The 14339-nt window shown below is 40.9% G+C and overlaps 1 protein-coding gene across 10 annotated transcripts in view; it reads right to left on the bottom strand.

The window, feature by feature from the left end:
- lmo7 (LIM domain 7) overlaps positions 1–13053 on the bottom strand; it is a 67689-nt gene extending 54636 nt beyond the window's left edge. For 3 of the 10 annotated variants that reach the window (XM_023950988.1, XM_023950992.1, XM_023950990.1), the window contains exons 1-3: positions 12911–13048; positions 12689–12788; positions 805–875 (exon numbers count right to left, since the gene is read on the bottom strand). In XM_023950988.1, the coding sequence (XP_023806756.1) occupies positions 805–875; positions 12689–12757 (140 nt within the window). In that variant the 5' untranslated portion in view covers positions 12758–12788; positions 12911–13048. Of the gene's footprint in view, positions 1–804; positions 876–12688; positions 12815–12910 lie in introns of those variants that run through there. The other 7 variants (XM_023950991.1, XM_023950995.1, XM_023950996.1 and 4 more) reach the window with 6 other exon arrangements.
- Positions 13054–14339: the final 1286 nt, after the last annotated feature.

Here is a 14339-nt window from a genome sequence, read left to right as displayed (position 1 = left end):
TAAAGGCCATTTGGGTTTGTGTTATTCATTTAACTGTGAAACAATAGTACTTCATGAGATAACACGCGCTTTCAGTGGGGTAGTAATCATGTGTGTGACCAACAAAACACATTCCTTTCCAAGCAAGAAGTTCTGATAACCAACAGCACAATGGGAGTAGAGTTTCTAGGTGAAGGTGATTTAATCTGTCTTCCTCTTCCTCGAGCTGTGAAAACACCAACAGCTCTCTGATTGTTGTTCTCTGAGATTAAGCAAACACTGGAGTCAGGATCCAATCAGCAGAGCGATCAGCTCTTTTTTCTTTGAAGAGATGCCAATAAGGGTTTTGGAAGAAGCAATTATAGCTTCCTGCCGATGTGTGTCGATCACATCACTGTCTCTATCTTTGCACACGAGTACAAGGAATCCACTCGGAGAAAAATCAACCATTACTGCATGCAAGCTGGCGAAAACTCAATGCTCTAATGAGAAAGTGGTGTTCTATTAATCTCCGTTGTGGGTTTCCACTGCTTCTCATTAAAGAAGGGATGGCACTCTGCCTAATCCACAGATTGGTAGCATCTGTCATAAACCCAACAAAACTCAGACCAAAATAGATCCTCGCAAATCTGAGGATGAAAACATCAAATGTCTCCACTGGAAACATGCGCTCACTTTATGTGGCCCACAAACAACCAGCACAACAGTAGGGGGTCAGCCTGGGAAACACCAGCAGCCCTTAGATCGGTGTGTACATTTAGAGGAGAGGGATTCCTTCTGAATGAGAGAAGTGAAAGCGCTGCCTGGGAAGGGCAGAGTACTTACTCACACAGCAGAACACCACTCTCCAGGGCTGATCGGAAGTCGCTGCTCCCAAATTTTTTCTTGGTTACAGTCTGGAAAAAAACAACAAAAAAAGGATTGGACAATAACAATGAGAGAAGCAGCAAGTTGGGAGAGGACACGAGTTGGAATCTTGGGCGGAAAAGCTGTAGAAGAAAGGTAGGATGTTGAGAACAGTAGCAGAGGAAATCAGAGGTATTTCCTTCTGATTCCCCTCACTGTGTGAGGACCAGAATTAAGCACAGTCCTTCAGGTGTTGTTCAACAACTCCCAAGAGTCTTTGTTCTCCTCAGCTTTAAAGTTGCAAGCTGCTGGAGCTGTGGAGAAAGGCTGCAGGCGCGCATAGAACACCAGACAAATGCAGCTTGGCCTTAAAGCTGCAAGAGTTTCCCATGATCTCAAACCAGCAGCACAGACCCACCAGGAGCCATTATGTAAGCAAACACAAACTGTGCATGTGTGACCTACTCTTTTATGCATTTCCACACAAAACTGTGAAAACACAAAGCAATGTCTTTTATCTTTTAGTTGTGTAGAATCTGCAACTACAATAAAAAAAACATAAAATCAAATCTTATTATTCTTATAAAATAGCATAATCTTCGTCGTAAAATAGGTTTTGCACAATTGGAACATCAACACAAACAGCTCATTCTGTCAATGACATTATTTAACCATTTGTGTCTTCAGCAAAAAGCAGCTTTAGACAATGTGGAAGAACCATGCACAGCCTAGAGTGTCCTCTACTTGCAGTTATGTATATAAGAAAAGTTAAGTTCAAAATTGCAAGACTGCAGACTCCCTTCTCCGCTCCATTTTGATGCATCCATTTGTAGACGACTAGATCCACATACGTCTTGGTTTTCCTCGTCCGAGCTGCCTCCAATATTGGTCACTATTTTTTTTGCACTAGTAATGTTTGTTTGGGGGTGCGAGGGGCTATAAGGTAGCAGGACAGCATGTAAACAGATAGTTCTCAGTTATGGGTGGCTGAAAGGTAAACTGGCGTTGCCCCGCAATAAAAATCAAAAACTCAGAGGCGAATTTAAAATGACGTTCTGCTGCTCTGCAAAAATATGTCCTAGAAAACGGCACCCTGGTCTCCTGGATTTTGGGTCCTACACTATTAGCCCCTAATAGTATGACCTGACCACCCAGCAGGACAACTATGCTGCTTTGGCTCTGTCACTACCACAGTTCATGCCACAACATGTCACGTCAGCCCTTTTTGAGGCTTATGCCATATCCAACCCACCCATTCATGAGGGGGATTCCCAGGGCCATACTTTTTCATGTGTCCTGTTCCTGAGGAGGGCTGCGGAAGCCATTCCTCTTCATATGTCTATATGTCTGTTCCTGACGAGGGTCACCAGGGCCTTTCCTCTTCATGTTCCCTGCCCCTGAGGATGGACACCATTTGGACACCTTTTTTATTTTTCCTCCTGGCTATGTTTCCTTAATGTTTCCCACACTGAGGAGAGTTGTTGGTACTGCTCCTCTTGAAGGAATTTTCCATATAACCCCTCACTGCTGCTGGGCTGCAGGAAACTGAACCTTTCCTTGACCTTGTTTTAGTTCTTTTTGTTCTCCCCTCTTTTCAGGTAAAAAAAAGAGGGCCAGCTGCCTTGTCACCTTTTTTCATCTATGGGTTTTGCCATGTTCAGGTTTACGCAATCAAGCCTGGTCTCCAGCATATTGGGTCTTACACCATCATTTCCTGACACAAACATCAATGCAAACCAGTTTTATGGAGGAAAAACAGGCATGACAGGCCTGCTGGCAGCACTAGATAACTGAACATTGGCTGATCTTGTCTGTATCTGAGTGTGTAGCTGACAACCTACAACTCTGACAAGGTGACAAAATGATTTTTGTGGGTGTCTTTTTTTGTGGTCTGTCTCATACATCAAATATTTAAGGGAACTTGGCCTTCAGTTTGGAGAAGATGGAAGCTTTTGGTTCACTGCAAGCAATGCAACTGGGTTTATCAGAACCCCAGAACCACTCTGCCATCATTACCGAGCGTTGTATCTTGATCTGATCTGCTGTGTCCTGACCCTGTATCTGTATCAATTTTCCTGCCGCCTGCCCCGACTCTCGCCTGGATCCTGACTACCCCTGTCTCTTCTCTGATGCTTTCATGCCCGTTATTGACCCCTGCCTGCTTTGTGGACCACTCTTTGGCACATCTTGAGCTTTGTGGACTTTCAGCTGAGCTCATAAACATCCTGCATTTGGATCCAGCCACCTGCCTGTTATAGTGACACAACAATAAAATAATTTTAGAAGAAATGTTGAAGCGAGCAGTATTTGAGAGATTAAGTAGAAGATTTCCTGCAGACCAAAAAATAAGCTGAGGGGAAAGCAGATCTAGGACCTCAAAATGACTGTTAAAAAATTGAGTCTATAATGCAAAGAATTAAATGTTACATCATTACACCAATATTTCCTTCAACAAAACAACCCTGCTGAGGTTTTTTGAGCTTTCAAATAAGCATTTTGGCAATGCTGTTTGTACTGAACAGGTTTTAACCCCTTTTTGTCACTATTTTACAGTGTTACATTTAATTCATCCAATGTAGCATCCCCTTAAACTGCAATTAAATTAAATAATGTTTTTTTATATAGTTAAACATATATTAAAGATTATGACAGCTATGCAAAAAAAAAATAAACTAAACATGATAGAGGTGAGATTATAATTTGGCTCAGATTGAATTTGGCTCCTCCCACTCCCTTTCAAGCAATTAATCAGTCTATTTGACAATCTTCATTTTAAATAGATACAATGTGTTATGTGTGTGTACTGTATGTGCAAAACAGTGTATTTATGATCAGGAGCAAGTATAGGGAGACTTATAGTCATTTTTAGGGAAACAAATTTGCCACCAGTCCAAGAAATACAGATAAAGGTGCTTTTTAATGTGCATTGTTCCTTTCAAATACAGTAAACTAATACAATAAACTAATTGAATTGACTAATTTACTGTATTTTAAAATACACTAATGGAATGTATTAGTTTACTGTCAAATACAGTAAAATAACAAAGTCAATTAAAATTCAAGACGACGGCATCAGTTTTTTTCACATTTATTATTATTTTTGTTTTTTTATTGCTGAAATTGCTTGAAATAAATAAATAAATCAATATTTTTTTTGTAGTATGAATGTGAATGATAGGTAAATGTTTGATTACAGTAGATCGAGTAGATTTTTTTTTTGCAGATGATAAAATCATTTAGCAATCATTTACAGGTGTTCAGATTACAGCGCACGTTATATTTGAGGCAAGATAATGCAGGAATTAAACAAGGTAAGCAAAATGATTGTACAATTTGGCTGTGAAGAGTCACCTTGTCACATCACATTCAGATGTGAGGCTGCATCACTTTATAAATTGGTTTGTACGGCTTTAGCTTGTACCTTTACCCTCAGCTTGCATAAACAGAACAGCCTCTTCATTTTTTCAGTTTAAATTTTTATCATTTCCAAAAAGGGTGTGTCTGCTTTAAAACTTTAAAACTACTCTGTAGCCAGAATAGGATCAAAAGCAAGCCTTTACATTACACACAAAGGCAACCAAACTGATCACGAACCATGTTCCCTGCCTTTCCATCTGTTATCACTTGAAAAAGAGGAAAAGCTGAAACAAACGTGGGACTTCAAGTAATGAACATCATTAGATAGAAGACATTACAGTCTCAACAATTAGCCTGACCGCAAACGCCTGGTATTATGATCCTTTTATTTGAGCTACACCTCAGAACACACCCTGAGAAACCTGAGATGGCCAAGGCCCCAAATGCTTCTCATTCCAAGACTATTAGACCGAACAATAATTGATGAACGACATGGAAATTCTCACACAGCTTTTTTGCGTTTGTACACTGCTGACTCGCTGGGAAATATTTGTTTTGTTGAAAAAACACAACGAGACGACCTCTTGTTTTTCTTGACAAAAAAAGTGCCTGAACAAAAAGAAAACACAAAGCATAGAACCAGAAACAAATACACACATTTTTTTTTTTTTTTTCTTTTTTAACTTGTTCTGTCCAACAGCTGAGCAAACAGATTAGAGCTGAAGGCTTTTTGTGTTGGACAGGTTTTACTATCACAAAAAGAGGTTATATAGCTTCAAGAAACTAGAGTGTAGATTTGTATAAACCCCTTTTTGTCGTATTATTTTTTATTTATTTGTTACATTTAGTGTGTGTGGGGAGGGAGAGGGGAAGAATGTGAGGGGAGGGTGGAAGAGAGTAAAAGGAAGAAAGGTGAAAAGGTGGGGGATACAAGCACTGATTTGACTAAGTTATTAATTTAAGCTGTAACAATTATACCAGATCTGCTGGAAAGACGAATGTTACATCAAAGGTGAAAATCTGACACTAAGATGAGCGAGAAAAAAAAAACTGTCCATCAATACACTGTAGGTAAGGAGGAGGGATGAAGCAGACAGGGAGCAGTGTGGCAGTGTGCACGTGCACGTGGGGGTGGAGATACATGCATGCTGCCGACGTGAACCGTGTGTTCATAAAGGGAGCCAGATCCTACCCAGCCAGACCAGCCAGACCAGGAGAGGGGAGGAGAGCCCCCCAGGCCAGAAGCCCCCCCAGCATCCGGACCCAGGCAGCCCGGGAGGGGAGGAGGAGGGGACCGCCCACCCCACCAGCCAGGCACAGAGAGGGCCCCCCTACAGGGGCCCCCCCAATGCCCAGAGGCACAAGCGAACCCAGTGTCCGGCCCCCAGGCCACAAGACAGGAGCGCTTAGCCGTACCAGGCGGCAGCCATGGGGGCCACCGGGCGCCGGACACCGAGACAAAGGCCAGGGACGAAGCCAGGGCCCCCGGAACCCAAGAGCCGGCCACCACCCGACCGGCGCCCCGTCCCCGCAAGCCAGCCCAGGCCCGCGACCTTAGCAACCCAGGGATCGCCACGCACCCACAGCCACAGCCACCCCCCTAAAACCCTACGCACTACCACCCCCCCCGCCATAATATCTGACCCCCCCTCCCCAACCCTCTCAGTGCCCTCCCCTCTCTGTGATGGGGAGGGAAAGCCCCAGAGGGTCCCAGCGAGCCAGCCCCCAGGTCGGTCCTACCCATGCACTCACACACACATACTCACAATCATCTGGTTACCCTCCCTACCCCCGCCGCCAAGCAGCAACCCCCCCCCCAGCCGGCCGACCCCCAGCGCCGCATGCCCGACCCCTCCCGCAGCCGACAGGACACCCATAAGCCCGGCCGCCCCGAGAGGACCAGGCGGGTGAAGACCGGCCGCCCCCCCCCGACCCCACCCATGTATGGAGGTGTGGGAGTGCTGTGTGTGTGCTGCAGGTAAAATAGGAGGTCACCAGTGTGGGGGGATCCACCGCTGCCAAGCCGCAAAGCCCCCCACTCCGGAGTCCCTCTGTGAGTGGTGTGAAAAAATACACACATTTTCAGTGGGAACCTCAGCTGATCAGGTGATGCAGCTTGTTTATGAAATCCTGACCTCTACTGGGATTCAGCTGCATGTAAATAAACTCTATTTACTTTTTTTTTAAAAATCACAGCTTTGGTGGTTAAATCTCTATCTTACATTTGATATTTATTTTCTCTGGTGTGTTTTTTCTATTTACCCTGCTCACCCAGGTGAACAGTAAGTGACTATCCACCCCGCCGAGCTTACAAGACAATAAGGAAACATGAAACTGCGCTCCATCACTGTCACTGCGTCGACTCCCTCGTGACAACCGCCTCTGCCCTCCTCACATCTGTCTGTGCAGTGGCAAACAACAAACTGCATGAGCAGAGAGGTTGGAAGGAGGTTTCAGAGGCAGCTCCACTTCCTACAAGCCCACTGCCGCTCCCCTCAAGAATGTGCTGCTGATGTGTCGGAACTGAGCTCCAGGAAAAGAACAAAAAAGTAGTCCCCCAGAGTGCATTATGGGTTGGGAATTTTTATTTTTTGCTTAAAGATCAAGCTAAGATTACCGCAAGGAGCATAAATAATCGAAGGAGTCTTTGGGTCTGTGATCATATTCATGCTGATGCACATCGGCATTCGATGTTAGTGCCAAAGACCCCACCACCCACCACCACCACCTTCACCACCACCCCTGCCAGTAATTGTTTAATTCTTTGCCCTGACTGCAGCGGATTGAGGCATGGGGGCACATGGGAGATTGTTCAAATATTTCAGGGACTGGACTCAAGAAAAATATACATCCGAGGAAGCCATCAGCACCGACCACACTGACATGTTGGAATAGCAACTGAGGCGAGCGGCTTCTTGTGTTTGGGCCTGTTTCACATCAGCACATCTGGAAGTACATGGCCTCGCTTCTAACTGCTTTCTGTTTGGAGACCTGAAGTGGTGCTGCAGTGTTGGAAGGATGATGCTTCCAACTTCAACCATGGAAAACAACACAGCTGCCCAGGGTTCAGAAGTACATCTGCAGCGTTGGTAAAAGATGTGCAGAATTTGAAAAACAGAACTAATCAGAGATATTGAAGTTTTTGCTGGGAGGTTGAGAAAAATCACCTATAGGGCTGTTTTGCTCTAATGACAAGGGTCCTGTTTCACTTTGAAATGGTGAAAGGATTTAAACCATAACTACATAATAAAAGTTGGTTTTAGAGCAATACAAAACAGCCGAAAGACCAGGATAAAAATAAAAATAAAGGAAAAAAACTGGAGACCTCTGTGAGTTTTTAGCAACTTTGTGATTAATTTCATTGGAGAACATTAAATCTTTTTGTCAAAACTGAGGTTAAGTCTTGAATATACTTCATTTAAGATGACCTGAAAACCAGACTGTGGGCTACCGTGGGGTTCAACCTCAAAACTGTTCAGAGAAAAATACCCCTGTAAAACAGAAAAGTGCAATGGCTTCATTGTAATGTAGATTTTGAACAACAAACTCGTAACTAACTGGTAGTTAATCAGTCCTGATTGGTAAATGTTTCATATTAATGATTAATTTTTGGAAAAAGGTGCAGAAAATGTTTTGCTTTAAAGATTCCTAGAGGTCTTTTTATTATGATGATGCAGTTTTTGGCCAATATCTAAAACAAACAAACAAACAAACAAAACTGTTGTTTCCTTGGACATAGTTTCTGCAGAGCAGCAGTAGTTAGTCAGAGCTTCACCTCTCGCAAGGGGCAACCCTGACAGCTCTCTGTTTACACTCTCTTCCCTCATCTATTTCTACGTCACAAATATTCTCTTTTTCAAGTTCCTCATTCACAACAATTTGAATTAAAAACACTCGGAAATGCAATTTTAATCCTAATTTTCTCTATCTATGTCCTCCATCATGAGAAAAATGCTACAAGAACATGTTAAAAACACAGAAAACACTATTTTTATCAGAGTGGGTATTGGAATTTTTTTGTCACAAGTTAGTTCCCTTTTTTCGGGAGTGCAGCGCTTCAGGGAACCACTTACAAAAATAATGACATATTCTGCATATTATGTTGAATATTTTGCACTCCTTTCATATATTATAGATTTATTTATTTAGCACATGAAAAACATAACGATTTTGATTAGATTTGATTTAAAATGGATTATTTCAAGCAATCAAATAAGACTTAGGATAATTAGACATAAAATAAAATATTGCTTGAAAGGGAGTGGAAGGAAGCAAATTTATATAATCCCACCCCTGTTGTACTGTAACCATTTTACTACATGATTTATCATTATCCATTTTTATTATAGTGAAAAGATATGTAAAGCGTGCAGGGAGGTGGAAAAAGCCATAAGTGCTTCTGTTGAGACCACCCCATAAGCAAAAGGCAAGGAATTAAAGAAAAAGCAAAGCAATAAGCAAACCATTTACACAGAATAATTAGTATTTGGCAAATAGTCCATTTTTAATTTTGATTATGTAAATTGATAACCACAAAAGGAGTTTGCAGTGAAACGTAGGTCAGTATGAGTATTCCATGATTTAGCTTATTGAAAGTTGTTCACGTGTTCTTTTATACAACTTGCGACATCAATTGTAACCCTAATAGTGCATTTAATGTTGAAAGTAATGGGTAATCCCTAACATCACGGTAACTAAAGTAATGTCCCAACTTTTCCACCCCATCCTTTCACTTTTGGTTTAAAGGACTGAGTTTAAAAAAAGAATTTATCATTACCGTATCTGTCTACTTAGAAAATGAAATATCAATTCAAACTTCCATCATAAAGTGTTTTTTTTAAAACATACAAAAGTTGTTTTCCATGGAAATGTGAAAAATTACTAGATTTTTAATCAAGTTGAATGATATTATAAATTGAATTTAATTGCAAACCTGTGAATCAGAGTATTTTGGCATTAAAGGAAGCCGGTGACTGTGAGCTAAAGGTGAGCTAAAGACCAATGAGTTATATCGCTAGAGGAGACATCACGTGATTCCTCATGGGAGGAGAGGATCGCCATCTTGGTGAGGTCAAGTCACTGCTGCAGTGCATGCATGTGAACACATTTTTTGCAAAAGGCCTCACGAAGGAGGAAGGCATAACATTTGACAGGTAAGTAATATGCATGATGACATGCATGATGCTGCAGGGCTATTATCAACATGCTGCATCTTCTTCTTTCACTTTCGGCTTCTCCCATCAGGGGTCGCCACAGCGAAACAACCCTCCCTCGAGGATGAGTCGCATGGTTAACTTGGCAATGTTTTACGCCAGATGCCCTTCCTGACGCATCCCTCTCAATCCCACCGGGCTTGGGACCGGCACAGCAGCAGAGAGGGGAAGAGGGAGCAGCCCGGAATTGAACCCAGGTTTCACGGACGGAAGGTCCCGCAAACCAGCACGAGCTAAACCGGCCCCCTAGTCTGGCTATGTTCAAAACATTTTGTGGAAACACATTTTGATAAGAGGCCAGAGTATTTGCTTGAAACCCAGCACCATACCATCTGTGTTACACAAATTGACCATTCACATGAATAACTAGGGTAAATCTATTGTTTTTCTTTGTTTTGTGTTTTTTTTAGGGTAAATCTATTGTTGACTTTTGGAGTTTTTGTTTACTTATTATTGATTTATTATTATTATAATTTATTGAGTTATTATTTAGTTATTGCTATTATTTATTATTTTTATTGACTTACTATTGATTTATTATTATCTATTTTTATTATTGACTTATTTTTGGGCTTTCTAAATAATTAAAGTACATGTCAAAGAGGTCTAAAACTTCTGAATGTTTAGAAATTATTTTTAAAAATTCTTTTTAATAATCTTTTATTTCAAGAAGTCCTGCAACAATGCATGTTTTTTTTTAAGTTTAAGCTTTTAAAGTTGACTGTTTCTCTTATTTAACAACAACAAATGGTCTATCTATCTATCTATCTATCTATCTATCTATCTATCTATCTATCTATCTATCTATCTATCTATCTATCTATCTATCTATCTATCTATCTATCTATCTATCTATCTATCTATCTATCTATCTATCTATCTATCTATCCATCCATCCATCCATCCATCCATCCATCCATCCATCCATCCATCCATCCATCCATCCATCCATCCATCCATCCATACATCTGTCTATCCGTCTATCCGTCTGTCTGTCTGTCTGTCTGTCTGTCTATCTATAACTCCATTACTGGCAAAAGTAATTAAATTACAGTAATTTGTTACTCTGTAATCCGTTACCCCCAACACTGATTATCATTTTATAGAATGTTTTTAATTTTTTTTTAAATATTAATGTATTTATTCCCCTAATTGATTCAAAACGTTGTATAGTAAATCAGAGAATGTATTACCTACCTGATTTCTGGTATTTTTGTGTATCTTCAAGTTTTTTTTTTGTTTGTTAAATCTGGTCTAAAACACACTCCTTAATCCTTTGAGTTTGTGTTACTCTTTTTTAGTTCCATTGTCTTATTACAACTAAAGAAATCCCACCAATTCTTTATTTAATCCATTACATTTTTCTTCAGTTTGTTAGGTCTCCCCTTTATCTAAAGGGGTCTCACAAACCCTGACACTTCCACCTCCATGTTTGCTACAGTGTTTTTCCTCATTGCCACTTGGCCTCCCAGAGCCAAACCATTCCAACCACTAACACCATCAACATTGAACACTTGAAGCTTTCAGAATGTAAGAATAAACACAACACTGGCTCCACATTTCAACATGCTCTGCTAACCTGTACGTCACAGAGAAACGCTCCCAGCCTTTCTCCTCAATTAACAAGGAGCCCTGATATTGCAGTGGGGCCTGTGGTCTCAGGACGCCTTTGCTGACAGCCAACCGCCTCTGAGGAGACTATGTTCCCCGCCATGGCAGCTCACACAGGAATGTGTCCATGTGACAGGCTCCAGACCATTTAGTTGAATTTTTTTACACTACCACCGACCTCCACATGCCTCTGTTAAAAGGGCTGTGAAGCCAAGCAGCTTGTTAATCATTCCGAGGCAGAATCCAATAACCGCAGCACTTTCTCCTGGAGGGGAAACTGTTCTGCCCCTAGCCAAACTGTGGGGGGTTTATGTTCCTCTATTTATGCCAAATATCTCATTCATTTTCTTTTTGACATAACAGCTCAATATCTTTGTGTTTCACCTCCTGCTTAGACCTCTGTCCTCCTCTGTCTCCCTGCAACACCATGCCCCCCCCCCCCCCCCCCACACACACACACACACTTTAATCAACCAATTCATGACAATGGGCCAGTGTGCAAAAATGAGACAGACTGATGTCACAAGCAAGGCATTCAGATTCCCCCAACTCGTGAAATTAGAGCAATATTTATGTAGCTACACCACTCTGGAGGGAGGGACGTGTGAGAGGAAGGCACGCATCGTCTTCATCATCAAAGAGATCGCCTTGGACTTGCCTTTAAAGTTTGGCAACAGAAGTTCAGCCGTTAAGGCAGGAACAGTTTTTGGAAAATCTGGCGCAATCAAAGTTCTGCACAAATGGAGTTATCCAACAGATGTGAAGAACAAAATCTGTTATTGACACCATTTTTGTTTCTACTTCATAGAATCAGAGCTATAATAATAAGAGCTGAATTGATCATTAAACATTTGCAGGGTGTGAAAAAAAGAAGCAGAAAAAAAGACATTTTCTTTTAAGAAACAATATAGGACACATTGCAAACTATTTGATACTTTAAAACCTTGTTTTTAGACATTTAAGATATTTTATTTATATTCTCAAAATCAGCAATTTGACAGTAGAAAAACTAAAAAAAAGCATAATTTTTGGTTCAAATCTATAAATGAAGTTAGAATAGCATTCATTGTTCATTTGGAAACAAAAAATAAATTCATGTAATAAAAGTGCTATATTTTGATTTTAAGAGGATTTACTAAGATGGGTCAACTTGTACTAAGATTGTTGTCTTTTTTGTTCACATTTTGTTTTAAAATGATTCATTTCCACTTATTACATTGTTGTCACTGTAATGGATGAACTACAATTAAGTATAAAACTAATAAAAAATCCTAAAACTAGAACTTATTTTGGAGATGTAGAATATTCAAGTAATTCTAGCTTATTTTTCTCTTTCTTAATGCTTGTGTGGAACTCTTTGTTTCTAGACTTTGATATTTTATCATAAGGTTTCTCAACAATTAAGTCATATTAGTACTTTCTGATTTTCTTCGTAAGATCTTTTCCTTTTTTTTGTTTGGCCACCTCTTTTTGCAGTGGAGAGATCAAGTTACCTGTAGTCAATCCTGTTGGTTACCTGAGATGTAAAGACAAGATGAAGCATACCTTCACAAATCCATCTGTCAGAGCTGCAGCTGCTGTACCAGTTCTAATGCAGCCCAGGTCCAGTCATCCAGCACCAAACATCAAATGTCCAACTCTCCAGCAGGAAGGTTTTTCTAAAGACATAAATCCAGACTCACCTCAATCCATCGCTGCGCCTCCTGGAAGGCTTCAGCAGAGCTGACAGTGGACTGCTCCCTCCACTCCATGACCAGCCTCTTCTCTGAGCTTCAGCGGGTCCTAGTGGTCCAGTTCAGACACATTTACCAGAACCGCTCTTCTCAGCCTAGAACTGTGCTGCCTTGCGTTCTTCAGCAGCAGGTCACAACTGGGCAAGGTGTCAAACTGCATTGTTTTCTCACCTGTCCTTTCATCCGACACACCTGTCCTGTCTCCCTTTGAGCGGCTCCACCTTAGTGTCTGGTCAGACGGGAGGTGACGCACATGTCAGAACGTGTTTTCAGGCTTCAGCAAGAGGAGTGGACAAACTTTATGGTGAGGTGTGGAAGGTATGAGAGAATCCACCGCACCGAGTCGATTAAATACCCCTCAGGACTGTTTGAACAGCAGGTTCCACCATGTAGGGGAGTGCGCAACCTCCAGGATGATCATCCAGTTTGGGACAAAAGTAATTGAATCGGCATTTTTTTCTTGGGCAAAAAAAAAAAAATCTTAATTTTTAAATAAGAGAAAGCTTTAGAGTCTACTGCGTTTCAAACACAAAGACATAAAAAGTTGAGCATCTGGAAAAACTGTTGGTTGTGGGAAAGCTCGATCCGCCGTTGATCACAGTCCAACACTGCCTCCTATTGGCAAAATGGAATACTGCAGGACAAGAAACTAGAGCAGTGTCTGCAACCTGTAAACTAGTCCAAAACCCATATACTGCTTTGTTAAAGACACCTGATTTATGATTTTGCAGACATTCAGTTTTAAAATGTTTCTTTTAAATATTTACAATAAGTGAATTATTGCAGTGTTGTATTTTTCCATATATAACAATGTAATTGTTTTTGCATTTGAAAGCAGCACATACAAGTTATTTTAAGAAAAGAACAATCTTGTGTCAACTAAGGTCCAATCGCTGCAGCTCTTGAATTCAAAATGTCAGAAAGTCAAACATTTTCAATTTTCTATCGTCTTGGACTTTGCAGCACCATCACCCTTTTTCTCCCTTTTATTGTAAATTATTTAAAAAATGTGTACATTCATCTTCCAATTGGTTTGTTCTCTTTTGGGGGCAGCTGGAGCCTATCCCGGCCACTTGCACATGTAAATAAAATATATACAGTACAGCCCAAAAGTTTGGACACACCTTCTCATTGACCATGAAAATTGTTGAGTCACACTGAAGGCATCAAGACTATTAAGACGTGGAATTATATACATACCAAAAAAGTGTGAAACAACTGAAATATGTCATATTCTAGGTTCTTCATAGTAGCCACCTTTTGCTTTGTTTACTGCTTTCCACACTCTTGGCATTCTCTTGATGAGCTTCCAGAGGTAGTCACCTGAAATGTTTTTCACTTCACAGGTGTGCCCTGTCAGGTTTAATAAGTGTGATTTCTTGCCTTATAAATGGGGTCGGGACCATCAGTTGTGTTGTGCAGAAGTCAGGTGGATACACAGCTGATAGTCCTACTAAATAGACTGTTAGAATTTGTATTATGGCAAGAAAGAAGCAGCTAAGTACAGAAAAACAAGTTGCCATCATTACTGTAAGAAATGAAGGTCATTCAGTCTGAAAAATTGGGAAAACTTTGAAAGTGTCCCCAAGTGCAGTCACAA

Source organism: Oryzias latipes, chromosome 21, assembly GCF_002234675.1.
Source record: "Oryzias latipes chromosome 21, ASM223467v1".
In the NCBI taxonomy this organism is placed as follows: domain Eukaryota; kingdom Metazoa; phylum Chordata; class Actinopteri; order Beloniformes; family Adrianichthyidae; genus Oryzias; species Oryzias latipes.
Note: the sequence above shows the minus strand (reverse complement) of the source record. Positions and strands in the feature narration are given on the sequence as shown.